Source organism: Chroicocephalus ridibundus, chromosome 11 (assembly GCF_963924245.1).
Source record: "Chroicocephalus ridibundus chromosome 11, bChrRid1.1, whole genome shotgun sequence".
Taxonomy (NCBI): domain Eukaryota; kingdom Metazoa; phylum Chordata; class Aves; order Charadriiformes; family Laridae; genus Chroicocephalus; species Chroicocephalus ridibundus.
Genome location: NC_086294.1, coordinates 22,032,369 through 22,056,866, shown reverse-complemented (window position 1 = coordinate 22,056,866; position 24,498 = coordinate 22,032,369). Strand labels below are relative to the sequence as shown.

The 24,498-nt window shown below is 48.8% G+C and overlaps 2 protein-coding genes across 16 annotated transcripts in view; one reads left to right on the top strand and one right to left on the bottom strand.

Moving 5' to 3' along the window:
* Window positions 1-342: 342 nt before the first annotated feature.
* The window catches only part of SFXN1 (sideroflexin 1), a 50,694-nt gene continuing 26,538 nt past the window's right edge, over window positions 343-24,498 (top strand). For 2 of the 7 annotated variants that reach the window (XR_010072877.1, XM_063348745.1), the window contains exons 1-2: window positions 19,579-19,732; window positions 20,670-20,771. The gene's annotated coding sequence lies outside the window, so the exon portion shown is untranslated. Of the gene's footprint in view, window positions 639-19,578; window positions 19,733-20,669; window positions 20,772-22,403; window positions 22,478-23,018; window positions 23,175-24,498 lie in introns of those variants that run through there. The other 5 variants (XM_063348748.1, XM_063348746.1, XM_063348747.1 and 2 more) reach the window with 5 other exon arrangements.
* On the bottom strand, window positions 656-14,603 carry DRD1 (dopamine receptor D1). 9 transcript variants are annotated; one of them, XM_063348741.1, is made up of 2 exons: window positions 5,810-7,558; window positions 656-5,546 (listed from the first exon to the last, which is right to left on the bottom strand). In XM_063348741.1, exon 2 carries the CDS (start codon window positions 5,493-5,495, stop codon window positions 4,140-4,142), a length of 1,356 nt encoding a protein of 451 aa, XP_063204811.1. In that variant the 5' UTR covers window positions 5,496-5,546; window positions 5,810-7,558; the 3' UTR covers window positions 656-4,139. The 9 variants fall into 9 exon arrangements, with proteins under 9 accessions (XP_063204811.1, XP_063204814.1, XP_063204813.1 ...); XM_063348744.1 differs by having other exon boundaries at window positions 656-5,551; window positions 6,239-7,558; XM_063348743.1 differs by having other exon boundaries at window positions 656-5,503; window positions 6,239-7,558.

The window sequence follows — 24,498 nt, the reverse complement described above, 5'->3', positions numbered from 1 at the left end:
GGGACACCTCCCACCAGCCCAGGCTGCTCAAGGCCTCGTCCAGCGCGGTCCAGCCAGGCCCACTGGGAAGGTGCACAATAAGGGTCGCTCTGCAGCAGAAAATACTGCTTTTTGGGGACAAGGAGGTGGCACGAGAGCCACCTGCTGCCTCATGGGGCTGAGAAGGTGGCCATCCTGGTGGGAGCAGTGGCACTCTGGTGTCCTGGGGCACCTCTGCCTCCGCAACACACGGCCAGAAACTGCTCCCGGGGAAGTGTTTCACCCAGAGCGGCTGTTACCTCAAACGTGACGTTTATTACCAACAACCTGCTGCTGCTCTCGCCCTCCAGGAGAGCAGAGAGGCTGCTGGCACCCAGCTGTAAGCTCCTGGCAGGTGACCGGCGGGGGCCACCACGGCCAGGCCTCACCGGCCGCCTCCCCGCTCTCAGCCCGGCTCGGGCCCGTCCCCAGCCCCGGGGGTGCGCCCTGACATTGCTGTGACCGGCAGTTTCAGCAGAACGCTCGGTCTCGAGCAGGCGCAGGACAGGTAACACCGCTTCCGAGCAATTAATCGAGCACATAAACAGAGCAGCAGTTAGCAGGTAGGCGCTGCCGTCCCCTCCACTCACCCCTGACGCTGCTCTCCGGCTCTGCAACAGGTAAGAGGCGTTTCTGGGCGCAGGCCGTGGGAAGGGGACTCTGGGCCGTGCTGGGGGATAAGATTTTAAGTTGGATTTTTCTCCCAAGCAAACAGGGAAGCTGTGGCTGCCCCATCCCTGGAGGGGTTCAAGGCCAGGCTGGACGAGGCCTTGAGCAGCCTGGTCTGGTGGGAGGTGTCCCTGCCCAGGGCAGGGGGGTTGGAATGAGACCATCTTTAAGGTCCCTTCCAACCCCAACCATTCTGTGATTCTGTGATTCTATGATTATTGGGGCCAATGAAGCCAAACGGGGTGACAGAACGGCTCTGGCACCGGTAGGAGGAAAGGAAGAGAGGGCAGGTAAAGAAACGCACATTGGGAAGGCTGGAAAATGAAGGGGTAAATGCGGGACGTCAGTAAGGGAGGATCAAGGCGAATTCATGGTATTCTAAAATGTACGTAAGGTGAAGGAGGCAGAAGCAAAAATCAGTTTAAACAGAAGGAGTGAGAAAACAGTAAAATCAACTCATGCAGTTGTCTCCCCTGCCCTGCCTTCAGCCTGTCACGCCAAGGGAAGCAGCTAGCAGCGATAGCAGGGAGCATTTCCCCACTGACCCCCGCAGACCCTCCGAAACCCGTGTCCAGCTGCGAGCAGGGAGGTCTGGGGGCAGCTCTTGGTCACACTAGACCAGCCACTTGTTTCAGAACACAAATCATCACCATACAAACTAGTACAAAAAGTACAGCCTCTTGCTTCACGTCATCTCCTTAAATTGTATTTTGTATTTTGCTGTTGTATCAAACTGCTGGGAGTTTTGAGAATAAAAGCCCTTGCAGGCAAATGTATTTGACTAAGCAACGACAGAACTTCATCTTTGGCCTGTGCGCTTTTTAAGGAGCAAAATAAATCCTCAACGGTACCAAAAAAAAATAATAAAAAAAACAGGAATCAGCACCATGGAAGGAAATTTTACGTAAGGAGCTAAAAGAGCCTGGAGGCAGACAGGACCCCCTGCCTGCCCCCAGCCCTGCTGCATCCCCTGGCCAAGGGGGGTCAGCACGAACGAGGGGGGAACTGGGCATCACCGCAGATCCCAGCTGCCAAATGGGTCATGCCGGTAATGCTCGAGGCAGAAGTGACCACGTTTGTGTGTTGGTTTGCTTCTTCATTTCAAAATGAATCTTCTGAGAGAGGCAAAATAAAGGAGAGGGCGGCCGCAAATAGAGGGACACTGCTGCACCTCAGCTGCACCCATCACCTCACTTCTGAAATGGTTCGGTTTGTTCCACAAAACAGACACAGGCCTTGGAAAGTACTGCACAGCTTGGGGAAAAAAGAAGAAAAAAAAAAAGCCACAATAAAAGCACACCATAAACCAAGTTCACTACTCTGTTACATCAAGGCAAAAAAAATTATTGAAATAAGAGTCACTGGTAGGTCGAGCTTTACACATTTTAACTAGTCACATTAAAGCAGACTCTGGTCATTTCCAAACTGTGTTTACTGCTTTCAAATCCTAGTTTAGAGCAAGGGCTCAGAGGTCTCTCGGGAGAGAGGACTTTCTCCTGCTTCTAATAAAAATTCCCACCTGCCTCACGTGTGTGATCCCAAATAAGGGCAAATGGAAAAAGAGGAACTGTCCTTGCCTTTAACACAATCGATAAAACTGCCAACACCCAGCGTGTATTTAATAAATGCAATGTAGATTGCTTTATTTGACCTTCTGTTCACAAAATAATTTTATTATATGTATGAAAGCAGCATACAGGCAATAAAATTATGAAAACATTCACAATACATAAATACACAGACCTGATGCAGGATGTATATAGTTCATTAGACTTTTTTTTTTTTTTCCCTCTCAGTTCTCTTTTCCTGACAACACATTTTTTTGATATATGTTTTGAAAAAGTTGCTCCAAAGGGTATTTTCTCCCATTCAGAAAACAAAGAGCTTTCTTCGATTGCTGCTGAATATTAACACCCAATGTTCCTGTTGCTAACGTTCACTGATTGCTTTTGGCATTACACAGGGAAAGCAGCAGGGAAGGACAATGGAAAAGTAGCAGGGTTTTTTTTTAATCAAACATTGGCAACTTTTTTGGAGCTCACAGGACGTTTTGGAGGTGGGGGCCGCAGTTCCGTCCGTATTTAGAAATGTCTTAATCCAAAATGGTAATGAGGCACTATTCTTTATCGAATGGACTATTGACATGGTAATTACTAAAATGTAATGTCCTCCTCGTTTCCAAAGTAAAGCACTAGGTACCTCACTTTTTAATTCTGACGGTGATAGAGCAGCAGACAGACAGCATGATCCTGGTGGTACTGCAGTAATAGAGATGGTAACGAGGTCTGGCATGTTTACTACCATTATAACCAATTGTGTTTGTTCAGAAAAGATATCCAAGACTTGAAATAAGAAAAGTCTGAGAAAGCTGTTTATCTTACATAAATACAAAACATTATATACTAAGAATTGTTATCTAAGAAGCTTCTCTTCTCAAATTGGATTCTTCTTAAGGTTGTAGTCATATTTAAGGTATTTACAGATCCACAAACTTGACATTCTAGCAAAGTCTTTGTAACATGAGACTTTTTTTAAAAATAAATAGCAGCAATTTCTTTTATTTCTATAAGGGAAGAGAATTCACAACTCAGTCAACGCTGGTCCTATCTTTTGAAAGAAATCCCACTTAACAACAAAAAAAAGCCCACAAGCAAACAAACTCCACGCAGCATCGGTTTTGTCGATTCCTTCATTTCTTGCTGAGCTTGTTAACATTCCTCCGTTCCCCTCACCGGCTTTCCAGACTATCAGAGCCTGTAATAAAGTGCTGACTGGTTGACTGGTCAAAACGCAGTTATGACACTCCAAAAATATCCCATTATTTAGACATCTTAAATAACATAAATAAAGCTAGATCTGTTATAACATATGAAAAATATCAATTTAAAACAATAAATAAATAAAACCAGTATCAACATATTACCTCCCAAAGCTTTAAAAATAACCATTCTCATTATAAGGCTCAATTATTTGTCAGAAATAATTTTAAGAAGGCATCTACCTACCTTTACAATCCCTCAGTCTTTAATTAGGACCTGTTAACACCCACTAGCACAAGACACGGCAATCTTTGAACTTCTAGTAAACATTAATCTTTAAATACTTAACACTTATCTTCTGCCTCATTTTAAGCTAGAAATCGGCTTCTCAGTGGAGAGAGGCAATGTTTTCTTTGAAACTGCACTGTATCTAAATTTGTATATTTCCCTCAGTATGAACAGCACAGTTTAATACCCTTTTTTTAACCAATTTTCAGTATCTTTTCCTGTTTACTGTTCTAAAGGTTAAATTTGCTTCGAATGCCAGGAAAATTAATTCTGGGCTTGGTGTAAATGTGTATTTCTCCCTAGAGTTTAGTTTCTTACCAAAAAAATCTTGTATATCTTTTTTTAAAAAAAAAAAAAGATTATTACAATATACACTATTAGGTCTTCCTGGGTTAACCTTACTGTTCAGGTTTTATGCTGCCCATTTTGTGTAATGGGATTGATCTTTTCCAAAGAAACATCAGCTTCGTAATCCAAGATACCCGACAGTGCTGGAGACATTTTCTCCAAGGTCTTAGATAGTTCACCCTCTTCTTCCTTTTTGAGAGGTTCTTCTTCCGGACACATAATTGCGTGTGGAATCAGATAAACCAGATTAGACTCTTTGGGGCTGGACCCTTTGGGCTCATGTTGGCTCGAAAAAACAACTGCTCCATTATTGTTAATACTAACAGTCTCTATGGCATTGCTGGACATAGGGCAGAGCCTATAGCATCCCAGCAGGGTTGAAAACGCCTTGCGGAAATCAGCATTGAAGGCATAAATTATGGGGTTGAGGGAAGAGTTAGCCCATCCAAACCAAACAAAAACATCAAAGGTGGTGGAATTAATGCAGAAAGCTTCCGCTCCCTTGGACGGTTGGGTAGGCTCGCAGAAGGGAATCATGCAGTTCAATACGAAAAACGGCAACCAGCAGCACACAAACACCCCCATGATCACCGACAAAGTCTTTAAAACCTTCGTTTCCCTCTTGAAGGACATTTTGAAGTTGCTCTCCGGCTGCTGGCAGTCCATGCTGCTCCTGTTGCCGCTCGTGTTCTGGCAGTTCTTGGCATGCACTGCTGCTCTCTCCAAAGCCGAGATGCGTCGTATTTGCTTCTGAGCAATCCGGTATATCCTCGTGTAAGTTACTATCATGATGGCCACAGGTATATAGAAGCTAATTAGAGAAGAGGAGATGGCATACATCCTGTTCAGGCTAGAGTCACAGTTGTCCATGCTTATACCTTGTAAACTGGCATTTAGGTCCAAAAAGCTTGTGGTTGTAGCCTTGTGCCAGTTCAGCTGCACGGGGATGAAGGAAATCAACACAGACAAAGTCCACGCCACGCTGATCATGATGAAGGCTGCCTTGGGGGTCATTTTCCTCTCGTACCTAAATGGGCTGGAGATGGCCCAGTATCTGTCCACACTAATGACACAGAGATTTAAGATGGAGGCCGTTGAGCACATAATATCAAAGGCCACCCAGATGTTGCAAAAGGAACCAAAAGGCCAGAAACCAGCGATCTCAGCCACAGCTTTCCACGGCATGACCAAAACTGCCACTAAGAGATCTGACACGGCCAAGGAGATGACAAAGAAGTTGGTCACCTTGGACCTGAGGTGGCGAAACCTAATGACAGCTGCACAGACCAGCGTGTTTCCCAGCAGCGTGGAGAGGATCAGCAGCGAGAGGAAGCAGCCTGTGAGGATCCGAAAGGAAGAGTCCCTTTCCACCAGCAACCCTTCCCCGTCCATAGTGGTCTCGTTCCAAGTCATAGTTTCTCCTGAGGGAAAATCATACCATGATTTTCATGACGACATCAGCTCCTTTCCTTGCAGAGATCAGAGACATCAGACGTCCATTAATTACTCATCACCAAACAGACCAGAGGTCCTTTCTTACAGTCCCTTCGCCCCCAGATGGACTTCACCCACTTTGAATCATCCTGAACAGCACCGAAAGCTCTACGAGCAGCAACTGAAAATGCACAAATACAGCCCACCCTCCAGACTGGGGGTTTTTTAAGCAACCCCTTCAGAAACACACTGCACCACCCCGGCATGAAGTAGCCTAATTCAGACAAGCTCACCTGCGAAGGCTCTGCTGCTGCGCTCGGCAAATACACCCCACGGACAGGAAAGCAATCACTTTTCCATGCTTGCATATATTCCCACTTAAATAGGCTATTGATCGAGTGTTTCCAGCGTCCGTTGCACTAGCCCTTCATATTTACTGAAGCGTACTATACGAGGTGCTTTTTCTCTAGTTTAGTTTCCTAAATGTCTCACTGATTAAACACTCCATCCTTCCTCCTCAGTACTCTCCTGTTAGAAAATGCATCAGTTCTCTGTTTCTGGGCAGCATCAGAGAGCAATTCTTCACTTTGCTTCAAACTGTTTTAAGTTTTACACTTCCGAGACAAAGAAAATAAACATACAGTAGGTGTGTTTTAAAGGTTTTCAGTAAGAAGCAGCTCAGGTTATTTAGTTTTATTTAAACAAGAAATGCTGGCTCCTACCTTTCACCTCTGATTCTCTGTTTGCTCTGGGATGCAGGGCCGTCTCTCCTCCTCTTTTAGTTCTGGAATTGCATAGCAAATCTTATATACAAAACCAACACAGAAATACTGCATTGCATCAGGTGCCTGTGTGTGGTTTTTTTCCCCTGAAAGTGCGAATTGGCAGGGGAGAAGTAAAAAGAGGAGCCGGCAGGGTTTGACCATCAGGAGTTAGTTCTCACGGGAGCAGCAGCAGGTCTGCGCTGTTGGACCGTGTGTGACGGACCCCGCCGGCATGTCCCCAGCCACCTCCATCCCACGGCCCCTGCGGATCACTCCGCAAACTTTCTTGGCTGGATCCGTCCCGGTCGCACTTTGTACATCCCGTCGAAGTGGCACATCGGGGAAAATCATCCCAGGCAAAAGGCACAGTATTCCCAACACTGGCAAGAGCCGAGTAGCAGTTCCGTCTTCTGTTGTTCAATGGAAGGAGAAAGAAAGGCGAGAGGAGGAGAAGGACCCGAGTGATCTCCCCTCGGCCACACTGGCGGTGCCCACAGAGGGTTCCTCTTCCAGCAGGGACAAGTCGCTTCAACGCTCCGCTGCCAGGTTGTAGCTCTCCATAACCACCCCGCAATAATCCCACCTCCTGCTCAGCGGGGCTGCGCTCCAGGGATCGGGTCCAGCTCCTAACATGCTTTTTCCCCCTTCTCAGGAAAGCGCTGGCGGAGGCAGCTCCTCACGCTCTCCCGCAGCCTGCCCCGGGCCGAGCATCTCCGGTGCCGGGGGGTCCCGGCGGCAAAAGCTTCCTTCTGCCCGGGGCAGGGCTCGGCAGCATCGCCCCTCCAGGGAAGGTCTGTCTGCCCGGCGTCCCCTTCCTAAAGGATTAAGAGAAGGGAAAGACAGGCATGGAGGCACGCAGCGGGCAAAAAGCAACCCCCCTTCACCTCCTCTAACATCTTCGGTCGGGCGCAGCTTCTTCTGGGCAGCCTCTCCCCGCTTTTTCTGCCTTCCTGGGGAATAACCTCCCAGGCAGCCGCGGGGGGAGACGCAAAGCCGGGTTCCCGGAGCGGCTGTCCCGGAGTTTAGGGCAAACGGGATTACTTTGCCCCGTCCTGAGCTCCGCCGATGCCGGGGGTGCTGCGTGACGCCTCGGCGCTGGGGAGTTCAGTTAATTGATGCGGAAAGTAAGTCCCCGGCACCTCGCTCCGGGCTGGGCGATGCTCAGGAGGCGGGATGCAGGCCGAGCCACCCGCCGCTTCCCCGGCCCCGGGGCACCCTCGGGAATGACGGGGGCGGGGGGGGTTGTCCGGGACCCCCTCCCGGCAGAGCGGGGAAGGGGCGGCGGTACTCACCGGGGGCGGGCTGGGCCGGGGCTGGCTGCGGCCGGGGCAGCGCTCCGCTCCCCTCCGCTCCCCTCCGCTGCGCTCCGCGCCGCCCCCCCGCCGCTGCCGGCGCAGCCGCGGCCGCCGGGCTCCCTCTCCTGGGCGGCCGCGGCTCCGCGCCCCTCCGCGCCGCCCCGCGGGGGCGGCCGCCAGCCCCTCCGAGGGCGAGCGAGGCAGCCCCGAGGGGCAGGGCTGTGCCGGGGCGCTCCGCGTCCCCCCCCGGGCAAGTTTAGAGCCTGGGTTCCTAACGCAGGCGAAGGGCATCGTTATCTCTGCGCGTAGGCGGGGGGGGACACCCCAAAGCCCCGGTTGCCAGGGCCGTGTGGCTGCCTGGGGACCCGCGTCCTGGCTGATCTGGTCGCGGTCGGGCGAGGGGACAGCAGGGGAGCAACTTCGGAGCCTCGGAGCGGGCACCCCCTGATGGCAGGTGCGGCGTTTCGGGCAGCTGGCTCTGTGTCTGCAGAGAAAACAGCTCAGTGAACTGCCCTCCTGGCGCGCAAAAACCTGTCGCTCTCCTCAAACCGTGTTTTCTCCTTCGCAAAAAGCCTTCCAAGTTCGGTAGCAAGCGCCAAAAGCGGAGCGGTTACATCCCAGACCCCTTCTTTCTACGAAAGGGATTTTTCTTTCTTACCTTACCCACAACAGGCAACAGAAGATGATGGACGTGCTGAGGTGCGAGTTGCTACCTTTGTGTAGGAATCTTACTCCAAAAAAAAAATCAGAAAATTAAGATAAAAAACATCGCGGGGGGGTAAAAACCTCCTAGAAGAACAAATAAGCTCACTAAGTTGTCAAGATAAATTTTGTAGGGTTCGTCATTAGTGAAGTTGCTTTTGTGCCATCTATAATTTTTCATAATGTCAGTTAAAGCAGATACAGTGCTGTACTAACCTTGACTAGCTAAAACACTTGTTTTCCTTTCCTCCTCTCATTCTCTTTTTTTTTAACTGCTTCTCAGCAAGTTCTCAATCCCCCCTTCTTATTATCCTGTCCTTTGATCATCATTCATCCCTAGGGAAGGGTGAAAATAGACAAGAAAATGAATCCTGTGCTGTTCGGTAATAGAGATCTCTAATGAGACTCATTGTGAGCTTTCTTTTTCTGTTTTCAAGATTTTTTTCTTTTTTCTGCTGTTCTTAAAGCACAACACAGGTGAGGTTTACTGTGTGATACTTATCTTCTGAAAAAGTTATCATGCTCCTGCCTTTCGGTAGAAACCCTAGGCTGAGGGGAACGTTGCCTGCGTAAGAAGTCACTGAGCACTGTTATTTCTAACAACTTCAAGGGGCTCCTCCAGAATGGCTTGCTACCACAGCCATCCTGGGTTATTCCAGGAGAAATCACAGCTCCAGAGTACGCAAACAGCACGATCTTCGAGGCGTATTGGAGAGAAACGCTGAGGTACGTGTTGCAGAGAAGAGAGCAGTCTGCTCTCAATCATCTGCTTATCAGCTCGTCGAGCAAAGTCTTTTAGTTCATTTTTGCTATGGAGTAGCCTTTCCTGGGGCAGAGGCCAAATTCAGCACTGGAATACCCTAATGCTGCTCATATGGGTGAGGGTTTAAAACTTCCATTTGAATCCGACATTAAAAAAATGCCTTTTATCTTCCTGCTTACGGCAGCCTTTAAAAATCTCCGGGTGGTTCGTTACTTGGCAATTCAGGGCGTGTTGCAGAAGTCAGAGCCCCTCTCCTGTCTCGTCTCTCAGCTTGCGTGAGCAGCTCAGGGGTGACAAGGTCTGGCTCAGCCGAGACCCTTCTAGTGGAGCAAAGCCCCTTCAGCAGCTACGCAGGTTCCCAACACCAGCTTTTCAAGCAGGGCGCCCTGCCGTACTCATTTGTCACTTCGGCTAATTGGTAAGCTTTTAAAACTTTCATGACTTAATAGTCATACCAGGTGAGGAAGAAAAGTGAAATCCATTAAATCCTTATTATTTAGGTAAATTTAGTGGTGGGATTGGGTGGCCGATCGACACGACTCCGGGAGCCAGTTATGCAAAGTGCAGGGTGAATTTTCCTCTTGCTGCTCTCCGGCTATCCTGCCTCCAGCCGGCGCCAGAAGGATCAGCTCTCGTCCAGGTCGGGACTTGCCTAAAACTGCCAGCAACAGGACGACGGTGCAGGTGTTTCTTGGAGATTCAGAAGCAAGCACAGACCTTGTTTAATTCTCCCTGGGTGCCCACATAAAAGAGCTCTTTAATTTTATTTAATGCTCCTCAATCACTACTGACTGATGCTGGGGTTAAAGCAATGCCCAGCAGAGGAAAGCTTTTGTGTCTCTATTACCACCCTGCGAGGCACCTGCTCCTCCCAGGAGACTGCGATTGGAGAAAATCCTGTTTGGTCCATATGAAGATTTAAAAATATAAATACTGAGTAGCACCTTGATCCAAATGATCTTTATCCAAACAGTAATTAGCTCCTGGAAGACCAAATCAGAGTTGAACAAAGTCCAGATCTTCCATTCAGAGATAAACGTGCTTTAATCTACAAAACAGCACACATGCTAGAGCTGGGGAAAGGCAGCTTAATTTACAAAATAATATTGCAATGCATGGATACAAACTGTACTCACGTCACTCTCAGGATGACTTTTTGAGTCTGCATGCGTGGGATTTATTAAACGTGAAATCAGCTGAGGCATGTTAGCAGAAATAATGTCTAAAAGAGCTGTCAGGTTTCTAAGTAAGTGGTCATACTAATAAGCCAAGATAACTTTAGCCTCAATTTAACCTTCTCGGAAAAATCAAGGGTTCCTGGAAATTGAACAACAGCTGTGAACTCTCTTAAAGACCAGTGAAGCACAGTGGTTAAATTGATATTATCCTGTAGGGCATTCCACAGGGAGAACCACAGCAGTGACTACAAAAGCACAGAGCAAAGAGGAGCAGCAGAAAAAACTATTACATTGCTGCTAAAAAAAAAAAACATCTCCAAGGATCTCAAGCTCATTCTTGAATGATAAAGATCCACCAGCAGGGAGAAAGGATCAGTGAGAGAAATGATTTCTAGTCCCCAAACTCTGACGACAAGAGGCCTAAATGTTCAGTATTGAGTGTGGGTGGGGGTTTTGGTCTGTAGATTATAGGCATGTCCATCTGCAGCTGGACCTTGGAGTCTGGGGGATTCAGCAGGACTGATCTCAAAAAGCACATTTCTGTGCGCGATTTCCAACGGCAAGTGGTGCACAAAGCATCCCTGGGTGTCAGGTCACTGGTGAAGTGTGTGCAGAAGCCTGGACGTTGTCAGGGAAGAAGACAATGAAAAAACCCCAAAAGGCAACACCATTTACGAAAGCCTGAATGTAGTTTTTCAAGGCAGCTAATTCAGGCGGTGGTAGAACTGGACACGGAGGGTGATGCAAGGAGGGTATAAATGGGAAGGATTTGATGGGCGGCGCTACGGGTTCCCGGGATCCGGAGCTCCTGCACTGGCTGCAGGGTGCTCACCAGGCAGGACCGGGCACTGCTGCTCCTCCGGCATCTCCCGTCCCAGGAACTGATGCTCGGCTGCGGGAGCGCGGCCCCGGTCCCAGCCAGCAGAGCCCCCCTGGGAGAGCCCCCTGGGCCAGCGCGGAGGGAGCCTGCAGAGAGGGTTTCTGCTCCGTGGCAGATCAGGCAGCAGGCTCACAGAGCAGCCTCACGTCCGCAGGGCTCCGCACGCACAGGCTGTAGGAGCGGTGGAAACCGTCCCCTGGTTGTTTGTGAAGGGAAAGGTGGGGTGTTCCCCTCCCGTCCCCACTCCTGCTCACGGCCTGTTCAGGCTCCGTCCCCTTTCCTTCCCTCCCCAGTAATCCCCCTCTATGTTTGCAGTGCAAACCCAGAGCGAAGCTGGTTGCTTTCAGCCATAAGCCCCCCAAATTTTACAACAAAATAGCTCTTTTTGGCAAGAAGCGGAAGACAGGAAAGAAAGAGAAATACTGAACCTGTAGCCGGGGATCCAAGCAGAAGCTGCCAGCTAAACAGTCCCCAGCCTCCTGCCACGCAGGAGCCATGGGTAATTTAAGCTTGGTACGATGCTGCCAATAACTGTGTTATTTAATGGGCAGAGTTTATGCAGTGACTTTTTATGGGGTTTTTCCAGTTCCACCCACTGACTCCCACAGGTCCAGAGAAAGAAAAGTTTTCCACAGTGAACACTTGGGGCGACCCTTCCTCTCTCAGCTCCACCCACTCCGTCAAACCGAAGGCCATTACTGATCTTAAGTCACCCTGGAAATTGCTCCGGCAGGGAAGCCTAAACTTTCCCCCCTTCTCTTTCTGGGATTTCCATCTGCCGCAGATACGGGGTAGGAGGGGGATTACTGCCCTGCCAACACTTCCCTCCAGAGTGGGTAGAGAGCCAAACTGCAGAGGACGATGAGAATAAATTACAGCTGAGAGGAGAGGAGAGCTCTAAGGAAAGAAAAACGCTTCCTCCGACTGCCTCGTCCCTGCGGCACGGCAGAATGGTGCCAGGAAATCCACGGCAAACCAACAAGACCCTTTCTTTAAGACCTAAACTAAACCAACAGATACAAAATATATCAAAATTTCTGATCATTTCCCCGACAAATGTAGACGCTCGACGTACTGCTGAATTTTATATTCTAATCCATGCATATAAAAGCCCTACACAGCTGATTGCTGAGGACCTCCTGTACGAAATAGCACATAAACTAGTATATCAACACAAAAATACAGACTGGGCCGTTGCCTCCCAATTTATGCTTCATTTGCATATGCATAATTTTTTTTTAATACTGTGTAGCTTGTATTTTTTCTTTCACTCCCCACTGGGCAGACATCTTAGGCCCTCAGAAAAACTGAAGTTGAATATATGAATCAAAAGAAAAGTCACAGAAAAAATGACAGCGCTTTAATGTTGAAGATGGCTTTGACATATTAATTAGTGTCTCAGAAATGAAATAAAGCCAGTGATACAGCATGATTCATCAGAATGAAATTAATTTGAGAAATAATTAATTCTGAGTGGATGGATAGAAAGAATACAAATAGATATATTAGCAGCAAAACTCTTCACAGATGAGTGCTACAGTGAGTTCTAGCAACAGTGGATGAGACTGCAGATGATACGGTTTTCTTAGCAGATGGCTTGGTAGGTGGCACTCTCGCCTCCTAAACTGGTGTTACAGATCTACTCCGGAGCTGCGTGCCAGCAGAAAATGGATCCTTCCCCGAATTCCAGCCCAGTCCCCGACTGATGGATGGCGAAGAACCGTTAAACTTATACCAGCAGATTTTTGTGGCTTTCTGGTGCAGAACATGTGACGGTGAAGACCATGCTCGGTACCTACCAGAGACCATTGCCGCTAAAGTTTAGTGGAGCAAGCGAGCAATAGTTCGCACTACAGCGGGTTATTTTTAAGTCCACATTATTGCACATCCAGTGTGGCCAAGCCCCGCAGCCCTCCCATCGGCAGGCTACAGACTCCTGGAATTAAAGATAAACTAGTACTTACCACAAAAATAGAAGCTGATACTGCGCTGAGCATCACTTCTTGCTCGTAGCAAAGGCTAAGAGAAGCATTTCGCGTCGGCGCCGCAGGGAGCTGCAGGAGCAGGCAGCTCTGCCAGGGACACCCAGCCAGGGCTCTCTGCAGGGGGGCAGCCCCACGGTACGCACGCAGGGGCACAGCAGGTCCAGCGACGGCGGGCAGGCTCCACCAGCGGTCCAGCGACGACCAGAACACTCCAGGTGTCCCAGACCTGGAGCTTTGCTGTCTCCGGCAGCATTTTCCCCTCTGCAGCTCTCCACACAACCCTGCTGCCGTCGCGGTGTTGCAGCTGTACCAACCCCAGGTCTCACCTCCAGGTTCTGGGTTAAATTGTTCTCGGAGGCAGGACGCTGGTTGTCCAAGTCCTCACCAAATCACACAGTCTGGGCTCGATGGCAGTGAGAAATGTTCCACCAAGTTAAATAAAACACCGGAATAATACTCCAAACGAGAATCCACACCAAGGTCTAAACATAGGGCTGCTTCACTCCTCCTGCCGTAACTTTCATTTGAACTTTTGAAAAACTCAGTGATCTCGCTGGGTTACCCCAAACTATGATACAATCCCAAATCCACTTTCACCCTAGCTCATCTGGATCCGTTTTCCCCTTCCAGGCTCCATCCCTGTCCCACCACATCAGGCAGGACTGTTTCACCCAGCAGCATACGCAACATCTCGCTCTTTGCAGCCTGCCTCGACCCCCTTGGCTTTTTCCCTGCCTTGTGTTGCAAAAAGTTGTTGCTGTGTCAGTCTCTAACAGGCAGTACTTTCCCAGGCTGGAAATGTTCCCTGAGTTTCATCATCCGCTTGTCAAAATCTGTCTCAAGGTCAGGGGCCTTCCAAGGCAGCAAGTTCCCCGGCCCCGCTCCCGGGATGCTCAGCTGCCCAGGGCTGGGACCAGCGACATCAGGGAGCGCACAGTGCTCCACCAACACAGGCAACCAGACTGGTCCTCTCCTCTTACAGGAGAAGTTCAAATTAGGGATGTCTTCCCGGTACAAGTTACATTTAGGGAAGGCCATGGGCTCTGATCCTGTCTGCTTTCTCGGTTCACTTTTTCCCCCACTCTTTACAGTGGCTGATTTTCTCCTGCGCTTTTCTCGGCATCACTTCCTAAAAACTTCCCCCCCCCGGTCTTTAGGAACTACAGGATGTACAGCTCAGCCAGGATTTTCCTTGCTTGTGTTTTTCTACATGTTTTTAGGAATTCACATGCCTTTCTAGGATTCTCCTAGTGGTGTCTGGGAATGTCCCCACCAGCTTTCTAGGAATTTTCACCCAGCTTTCAGGGAATTTCATATTGCTTTCTAGGAAACCTTCCCATTGCTTTCCAAGAATTTATTTCACCTTGCTAGGAATTTATGGTTGCTCCTAGGAATTTCCAGCTGCTTTTAAGAAATCCCTAATGCTTTTCTGTAAATTTCCCTGATGCTTTCTAGTAATTGCACACTATTTATAGGAATTCCTCCTGCTTTCCAGCAGTTCCCTTCCACTCTTTAGGAATTTCTCACAGCTTTCTCAGCTTTCCAGGAGCTGCACGTTTCTTTCTAGGATTCCTCCATTGCTTTATAGCAATTCCTCCTTACTGCATAAGAAATTCCCTCCAGCTTTCTAGGAATTTGTAGCCAACTTCCTTGGAATTCTCTTTTTGCTTTCCTGGAGTCCCTCTGCAGCTTTCTAGGAATTCAGTTCTGCTTTCTAAGAATTGTCCGTAATTTTCCAGGAGTTCCCTGTAGCTTTCTAAGAATTTCCCATGGCTTTCTAGACATTTTCCGTACCTTTCCAGGGATTTTCCGCTGTTACATATCTCTCGTTGCTCCCTAGGCATTTCTATCAGCTTTCCAGGTAGATCTATCAGGCTGTGGCACGGCGTCAAGCGTTGTTCCACGCTGTTCGTGCTGTTGCATGCTAGCTAGTGTTGTGGCATGTTGTGTGCTATTCTGAGTTGTCCTGCGGTGTCTTATTTTGTCCTGTGTTGTGCCGCCACGTGTGGTTCTCACCCGCTTGCTCGTGTTGCTGCACGCCTTCCCATGTCATTATGGCATGTTCTTGTGCATGTCATCTTCTGCTTCTGCGTGCTGGCAGAGGTTATCAAGTGCCATCCTGTGTTGCTGCAGGAATAAACACTTGAGAGTGCACATTTTTAATTGCTATTTTCAAAAGCCATTGGAATGACTCAAGAGGTGTCCTAGAGGCCCTCAGAGGACCCCATCTGGTCCCTAGAAGGTCATGAAAAAAATTTGTCAGACGTGGTTGAGGCAGTCGTGAGATCCTGTGGCCATTCCCTGTGCCCTACGGGATGATGCTCCACACCCCCTCCTCTTGCCCCACGCTACATCCATAGCTGCATCCCAGATCGGCCTGCCTAGTCCAGTGTCTCGTTGCTGACAGCGGCTGGCACAGATGCTCCAGGGCCTGAACGATCCACAGGAGACATTTATAAAATAGCCACATCATAGAGGAAATGGCTTCCTAATCCCCTTGAAAGGCTGGTTTATCCCTTTAAATGCAGCTTTATGTCCCTTCTAAATGCAGATTGGCTTTTCATGTTCATTCCCTTCCCGACTTATCTGATATAACTACGCACGTTTTCATCTAGATAAACGGGAAAATTGAGTATGCATCAATTTAGCTTGGCACGGTATAGAATGAGTAACCCAAAATTCAGTTCAAATATTGCAGACGGAGCCAAAAGCTTTAATTGATTTAAGTAATCCTCTATCAGCTTATATAAGGGTTTTGTTACAATTTATATTGCCAAAAACTGTAGTGGAACTTGTCTGTTTGATAAAATTTCCTTAGGGAATAGTTTATTTATTATCAGCTGAGACTGGGAAAAGAGAGTGGTGGTTTTTGATATACTGACACAGACTGGCAGAAATCCCTACCTCACTGACAGAAACAATCTTGGAAGTTATGGGCACTCCTCAGACTGCACTGGTGTCCCTTCCAGTCTGGGGTTTGGATTTGCTACATTAAATTCATGTCCAGTGCGTCACTCGACCATAGGCAATGCTGCACGTACATGGTTCACCTCGCCCAGTGTCCTGCTCCGGACAGCGGAACCCAGCACAAAGCCCTCACAGGCACCTCCCGTTGCGTGAGCGCTAACGAATAGTTTCCAGCAACGCTGCTGCTTTCTTCTGGCAAACCCCTGATAACAGCCAGCGTGGTGCCAGAGCCAGTTCCAGAGCCAGCACCCGAATGCACCCCGGTTCCTCGCACTGCACCTTCAGGGCCATCGTCACACGTCGTTTCCCACCTGCTCCACAACTCCTTTTTTTTCACGGCGCAGAAAAGCCTTGACATAGCCGGTGTCTGCTTTTGCTCTCTGACTGCACTGCTTGCCAGCCAGGGCTGCAGACAGCCCGGTCCTGCAGTGCCACTTACTGGGCATTTATGCTAATAAACGGAGCGTGCAGCAGCTCTTCATTTTCCTCAGTCGATTCCCGGAGCCAATTTGAAATGGTAAAAAACATAAAAAGCATTCGTGTCCAATGTAAATATTATGAATCCAGGAAAGCTTGAGGAAAGCAAATACAGTAAAGCTCATTTCTTAGATGAAGGCAGTAACTGTAGAGGAAAAGAAATCCTTCTTTTCTAGTGAGCATAGGGAAGAGTTTGCTCGGTAATATTCCAGGAACTCTTTCAGGTGACAACGCGCAGGTGGTTAAATTCATCCCTAGTTCAACAAATGCAAAGGACTGAATGTACACCTGGAGGTTTGCAGGAGTCTTGTTCATTTATTCCCCGGGAAATGAGGCCACTGAAAGGAATGCTTCAACAGGAGCTAAGGCACGGGCTTATTTGACGAATCCAGTCCTAGTCTCTAGGCACATGCGTTCTGTGTGCACCGTCAGTACGTGCGCTGCAATTTAACCAGCAAGATGCTACACTCTGCATGAAACTGCAAGAAAACACAGGCTTGAGCTTCCAACCAGACACTGACCAAGTTACATGGATTGATCGCATGGGACTGTCCGAGAAGCGGTCTTTTTGGGGGACCGTGACTTGTGAAGACCAAATCCACAATATCCAGCTGCAGATCAACATGCTCAAAACCACCTTTGGGGGCACGCAGGGGATCGGTACACCACGGATCTCACCTCAGAACGGAAGCTGGATCAGGCCAAAACACATATCTGGATCCGGGAGCTGGCACATCTTCCTGGATTCTGCATTTTTTTAATGCAGACAAAAACACTTGAGCATGAAAATTAGTGCAGACGAAGAAACACATGTAGCCAGAGATTAGATATTCCTTGTGAATACCCGTATTCGCCCATTTGCCTTCCAGTTTGGTGGCTCACGAGCAATTGCTTGTTGGTTGGTCAGAGCCATCTCAAGACTTTTCAGGATTCGTGGCAAAAATTCCATTTGTTTCCGAGCAATAGGAGAAGTGACCAGTCTGTGAAAGAGAAGTTACGTAGCTGTTCAAAACCATCTGCACTGACTGTAGAGCAAATGATTAACTCGAGGAATGAATGTAGCTTTCCATGCTACCGACCCAGAGAAAGAATTTACATATTTATATTAAAAGAGTCTGCAAGCTGAGTTTCTGTTGTGATCTGCAGAAAAGACCATGCGTGGTTTTAAAGCAGATTAACAAGTTAGTATCTTTGGCATGTGAGAGAATTATTAGAGACAGAAGATATCAATCCTCAAAATATAAACCATATTCCACAGTACCAGTTGTACCCGCCGGCAACTAATTTATTTCTATACACAACATCCAGCTGTCTCCATGTCGGAATGAGATGTCTTTCCTGCTCGGTCATTGCAATGTTTTTAGCAACAAGTGTGAGGGCCAGGTAGAATCAAAGATGTATTCGGTGCTGGATCTGTCACTGGTCATGGAGACTGGGATCTGCCCGGCGAGATTAAAAAGAACTAAAGACGCCAGCAGTAAAGTAGATAAACCATGAGCAAATTTCGTTGTGCAAGAAAAGTGCAGTGCAAGGGGATCAGTGCCATTTTTTACTCTTTCATGACGGAATCTCACCTGGTATATTTGCACCTGCAGCTGTCATATATGTACATATATATATATATATCTATCTCTGTGATACGTATCTGTGAGACCTAAGTTGTGGAGCCACAGGGGAAACACATAGGTGGGCATCTGAGATTGAATGTGTCTGTGTCAGAATGAAAGTTGAACCTTAGCTTTTAATTGAAAACCATAAACTGAGTAGGCCAGTTAAAAGCTGAAAAAAGACTCTAGCCTAAACAATTATATTTTTATTTTTAAAAAATCCAGTTTTTCACAGAAGTTGAGTTTTAACAGCAAAGATTTCACCAATAAGTGCATCTCCACAATCATTTAATACCTGGGGAGTGTTCTGGCTTTTTAATACAAAATTCCCAGTTAGCACCCTGCAAGGAGCAGTGGCGGGGGGGGAACTCGGCGTGTCTCAGAGTAGGATTGCTCCGCGGGCACAGCTTCCACCCCTTCGGGGAGGAGACGTGGGCAGCGTGGCGTTGTTACAAAGGGAATTTTAACAGAAGATCTCGGAGGAGCTGAGCTGGGTTATAGACGGTAGTTGCAATCGGCCTCTGTGTGTTGGCAGGTTATTCTGGCCCACAGAAGAGGTAAGCTAGCCCTGTTTGCAGGAGGTACAGAGGGTGCCGTACAGCTGTGTCTGGACATGTTTTCCCCCGTTCCCAGAAGCCAGCAGCAGTTATGGGATAAGAACAGCTCATGCGTTGCTGACTTATGACAGTAGCATAGAATCATAAAATCCTTTTGCTTGGAAGAGACCTTTAAGATCATCAAGTCCAACCGTTAACCCAGCACTGCCGAGTTACCCCGTGTCCCTCAGCACCACGTCTACGCATCTTTTACATATCTCCAGGGATGGCGACTCAGCCGCTTCCCTGGGCAGCCTGTTCCAATGCTTGATGACCCTTCTGAAGAAATTTTGCCCAGAAGTTTGTCACCGGTGGCTGGCAACACGGCAACTGGCACAGCCGAAACCGGGGCAAGCACCAACGTACGTTAATGTGCCAGTTTTTGAAATGAGCATTAGGGATCTAGTTTGTGTGTCTGTCACCACGTTCATCAGTCAGCTGGGCTGGAGAAAGAATAGAACAGTGTAATCGAGTATCCCTGCCATTTTTATTAAGTCTCAAATTACTGCACACCTAATCTCAAACAGAGAAGCTACTGGATGCTGTAAAATGCGGATTGACCATAATTACAAAAAGGAAAGAAACGCTCTGAACTCATTCTCAGCCTTCCGACAAAATCAAGGATCCGCGTGTGTTTGACATCTGTTTTCCCGTTGTTTTCCCTGCAAGGCGCCTGACAGCGGGGGCGATGCAAACGGAGCGCAGGCAGAGACGCACCGCGGCTGCCCCCCCCGGGCCACGGCCTCCGCCGCTCCCCGCCCGCTCTCCCTGGCTCGCCCGGCGATCCACCCCGGCACGGGGCGGCCGAGTGCGGGGGGCGGCCCCGGCCGGCCTCCGGCGGCACCGCCGCCCCCTGCCCGGCCCTGCCCGGCCCCGCCGGGGCGGAGCGAAGCGGCGCGGGGCGGCCCCGCCGCCTCCCCGGCCCCTCGCCCGCGGCGCCCAGCGAGCCTCTTCCGGGCGGCGGGCCAGGGGCGGCGCGGAGCCGGCAGCGCGGCGGGTGCGGTGAGTAGCGGGGCCCGGGCCGGGCAGGGGCGTCCCCGCTGCTCGGGGACCCCGCGGGGCTGGGCCGCGGGCGGGGGAGCGGGCGGAGGAGCCAGCGCCGGGCAGCCCAGAGCCACACCGGTGCCCTCCGCGGGGACCCAGCCCCGCCGGTCACCCCGGTCTCCTTCACAGGGGCCCGGCCCCGTGTGTCACCCCGTTCCCTCCGCAGGGGCCCGGACCCATCTGTCACCCCGGTCCCCTCGGCAGGGGCCCAGCCCCGCCGGTCACCCCTGTCCTTCCCCCACAGGCCCGGCCCTGTCTGTCCCCACGAACCCTCCGCAGGGCCCAGACCCATCTGTCACCTCTGTTACCCCTGCAGAGGCCCTGATCCGCTTGTCACCCGTGTCCCCTCCACAGGGTCCCAGCCCTGTGTGTCACTGCATCCCCTCCACAGGGCCCACCCCCATGTGTCACCCGTGTCCCCTCCATAGGGCCCAGCCCTGTGTGTCACCCTTGTCCCCTCCGTAAGGGCCCGGCCCTGTGTGTCACCCCATCTCCTCCACAGGGCCCAGCCCTGTGTGTCAGCTTTGTCCCCTCCATAGGGGTCCAGACCTGCATGTCACCCCGGTCCCCTCCACAGGGGCCCAGACCCATGTGTCACCCCATCTCCTCCATAGGGGCGCAGCCCCACATGTCCCCCTGTCCCCTCCACAGGGTCCCATCCCTGCATGTCACCCCATCCCCTCACCGGGAGCAGGGCCGGCGTCCCAGCCTGTCCCCCTTCTCCTGGGGAGGTGCTGCCTGGGCACTCGCAGTGCCCGACAGCTGGCAGGGGGCTGGCATCGCCCTCCCCTCCCACCTCCTAAAATCACATATCACAGCTCCCTGCTTCCTTATGCGCTCCTGAAATGTCCCCCTGGCCACCAACCGTCCCCTGAGCGTGGGCTGTCTGTCGCAGGGCAGTGTGTGGCAGCGGCACGGATCCCAGGCCTGAAGGAAACAAGCCTCCCTGCTGGGGGATCGCCTTTTCCAGGAGAGGAGCGCACAGAATAACTTGGAGGTCAGACACCTGGTAGCCAGGGGCAGGGATTTTAATTATGAGTATTAATTTTTTTTTAATTTATTGAATTATAAATAATTTATTGTGATTATAATGGGTATTGGGAGAGCGGAGGGGGGGTGGGGAAAGGGGCAGTGAAGACTGGCTTTGTACCAGTGTGCAATTAAAAAATGACCTGTATGGATCTTGTCAGAAAAAGGTACATGAAATAGTGAAAAACTACAGAAGAGGGCCACGAACATGCCTGGGTAGAGTCAGATAATCCTATTTCAATTTATGGAGGGGGTAAAAAAATAAGGAGAGCAGAGACAAGCTTGCAGCTATCAGGACTGAAATAAAATAAGAGCTTGCACTAACCCTTTTTAGCAAAGCAGCTTTATTTTTCTTAATGAAGAGGCGAGGCGAACGTGTGACGTGTCTCTGCAATGCACCTCATGCGATGGGAGAAGAGGTGGGAAATCAACAGCCGACACTGCTGAGCTGGCTGCGGGCAACCTCTGACATCTGGAGGTAGCTTTAATGCAGAATGATGAAATCTCTCGTCAAGTTACACGCCAAAGATGGCTGCTGTTTTGAGGAGAGAGCCCCAGCAGCAGGCTCGATGCGTTTAACACAGACTGCTGCTTTTGTTGCTAGGCTACAAGCGGGACGTACATTTATAAGAAAAAAAAAAAGTATCTTGTAGTGTTGCTATGATTTGCCTTCTCCAGCATTCAGCTTGTTTTTATGATTGCAGTAGTAAAAATCATAGTGCAGAGATTTTTTTTCCTTGTTATTTAAATAGATACTTACTTTTAGAAGCTGTTTTGGGGAAGGAAAACTTGGCAAGTGGCTTTGTTAACATTTGGTGTAAGCACGCTGCATCATACTCCTCCCAGTCATCAGCAGGGCTGCTTCTTTCAAACTGTGTAGCAAACGTCGTGCAAATAGAGGAAGCCCGTTGCTTAATGACCCTGATAAGTCTGATATGTGCTCTTTTGCCATCACACAAAAATGCTTTCTTCCCCTAAAAATCTCTTAGTGGTTCTCATGTGAACTAATTATACTGCCATGACATCCCTGGAGAACGCATTGTGTTCTTTTCTTTGCCAGGGCAATTAAAATATGGGTCGTAGCTGGGTTTGCCTTTCTGCTGTTGCTTTGCCAGTGTGTATTGGTTTTAAAGTGGAATAGGTCACCTTTTACTAATCAGGAGGTAGTTAACTTCCTGTCTGTTCTCCTGAGCCAACATGGCAGCTCTTGTGGGCATTGCTCCTGGAAAAGAAAGATCTGAGTTTGTTCAGGCCCCCAAAAGGGCTAACGTGTTATTTGAGGAATAGAGAGACTTACTGGGATCCCTAAATATTTCTCTATGAAAGTAGCATGGGAAATACTTCAGAAGAACTCAGCTGTGTCAGAACAAACAAGTGGCCATGGGCGCTTTGGTTTATAAACGTGTCAGAGGAGGAAGAGAAGCTGTTCCTCTCCCCATTTTATAGCAACAGGTACTTTTCTCAACCTAAAGATTCTCCAAACCACATCTCGTTTCCCATAACACGGCACTGACAGCTGGACGTCAGGCTGTTGGGGACTGCTTTGAAGAACGGAGATCTAGGGGCCTAAGTGTGTCAAACCTGTTTTCTTCTCTCTCAGTGAATCAGCACATGAAACGTTTTCAGCAGCACCTGGCTCTAACTTTTGAACTATTCCTATTCTGCAGGATTCTGGTAAGAACGAGGTACTGCTGTTACCTTTTATTTTTACCGGGTTTTCAGGGAAAAGCCTCACTTTTCATTTTTCAAAAAAAGAACTCTTGGTTGCCTCTAGGAGATTTTGTGAATCGTGATCCGAGCTGAGCGCCTTTACGTCACCTGAAGTTAGGGGTCTAAGTCCTAGACATCATCATACATCTTAGACCTTCCTTTTGGCGTTTGTGTTGGCTCATTTACTCACTTGCCGTCCTGTATGCAGGCTGGTTTGAATTCTCTTTTAAGCCAGAGCACCCAGCGTGTCCCATGCTTTGTGCCAGAGGGTTGCAGGTTGCAGTGTGGGAGTTGGGCAGCAAGAAGTGAAATGTTGCAATGTTCATTATCACAATTATGTCTGTGCTGCTTTTGGACGCAGACTTCTCTTTAGACTTCTCCCTCCCCCAGCTCAGTTTTTGCTGACTTTCTGAAATTGCATGCCAGAGGTGAAAGGCCACTCTCATTAATAGAGTCCACTTCTGTAGGGGAAGGTGCAGGAGGCTGTAATCTGGACTCCAGCCCCCATAAAAGCAAAAAACCAACAGAAAGTTCTGTATAGAGCGTGAAGCAGTACCCTACCCAGTCTCCGGTCTCAGGACGTTTGTGGAAGGATCCTCACTCAGGAGAATTCAGACTTTTCCATCGGTTGAGGACAGGCTGCTTCTGGGGTAGTTCTCAGGCAAGTTTCTCTCCCAAATATTCTCTCTGACAGTATCGCACTCCTGTCAACCTAAACTGTCCGCATCTCTCAAGGAGTGGATATTTTGCCATCAGGGATGCTTCTTGATTCAGAGCAGTGACTATAGCTTTAAAAATGTGTGTTTAGATCAGATATGGAGAATGGGGTTCACAGTTATACCATCAAGAAATTTCTTTTTGTGTCACTCTATTCCCAGTTTTAGCTTAGGTGCTAGAAAAATTAATCACATACTTGACAAAGCTGCTTAATTGTGGAGTGGATTTTTTTTTAAGACTTGAGTTGAAAGACAAGGTGTCGCTAACGTAAGAAAATACAAATGGTTCCAAGGAAGGTAGCAAAGCTGCTTTTCATCATTCAGGCACCGCTGCAGGAGTTTAAGTTGCCCAGACTTTCCCACATCGTGTGCCCCCACCTGGATTATTCAGTCGTGCAACAGGGTTTCAAATAAATGATCGAATGTCTGGGTTGTTCAAAATTGAGCAGTATGTTACTGCCTGAAATAAACTAAATAGTCATGGATAGTCTTTTGGCTATTGCTTTGGTTTGAAAAGTGGTTATATGACCTTCAATGGGACGTTTAAAATGTGAACTTTGAAAAGGAACAGCGGAGAGTTGAACTCCTGAATCTGCATTTTGTAGAATTGCTGAAACTGCTGTTGTTAACCTTTAAACGGGGTTTAAAGTCTTCTACTATTGCTGGTTCTTTGGCAAATCTAAGCGTAGCCTTTGTACTAAAGCTGTTGATCAGACTTTGTGCTGGTTTTTATGTAATTGGTTTTTAAGAGAGGCCACTCTCACTTATTCGTTTTCCCTCCAGTTAATGTTAATATTAAACATTAGACCATGAACTGGCAGATGATTCCATCTGACCAGAGAGGGCAAGAAATTTGGGTGGCTTGGTACTGGGGCTTCTGACTTGCTTCAGTGTCACTTTCTGATTGAAAGTACAAGATGAAAAAGATAGTTATTAAAAATACGGAGTTGAGAGTTTCTCTTCAGATAAACATAGGCCTTAGTTTTCACTGTCAGTGAGTTCCACTGTGCTTTTTAGTGTTTTTATTTTCTGATTACTAGGGCTGGGAGAGCGCTGGGCAGAGAGATGAGGAGGCAGCAGCAGGGAGGTTTGGAGAGAGAGCGGTAGAGGAGAGGCTGGCAGTGAAATTTGCTTTAAAGCACTCGGGAGGTGCAGTCTGACACCGCGGTGTCCTCTCTGATCTGCCATCTGTATCGCCACATCTAATTGCCTCCGGTCTACGGAACCATGTCGTCAGCTCAGCTTTTGGTGCCAAGTACACGGCAAGCC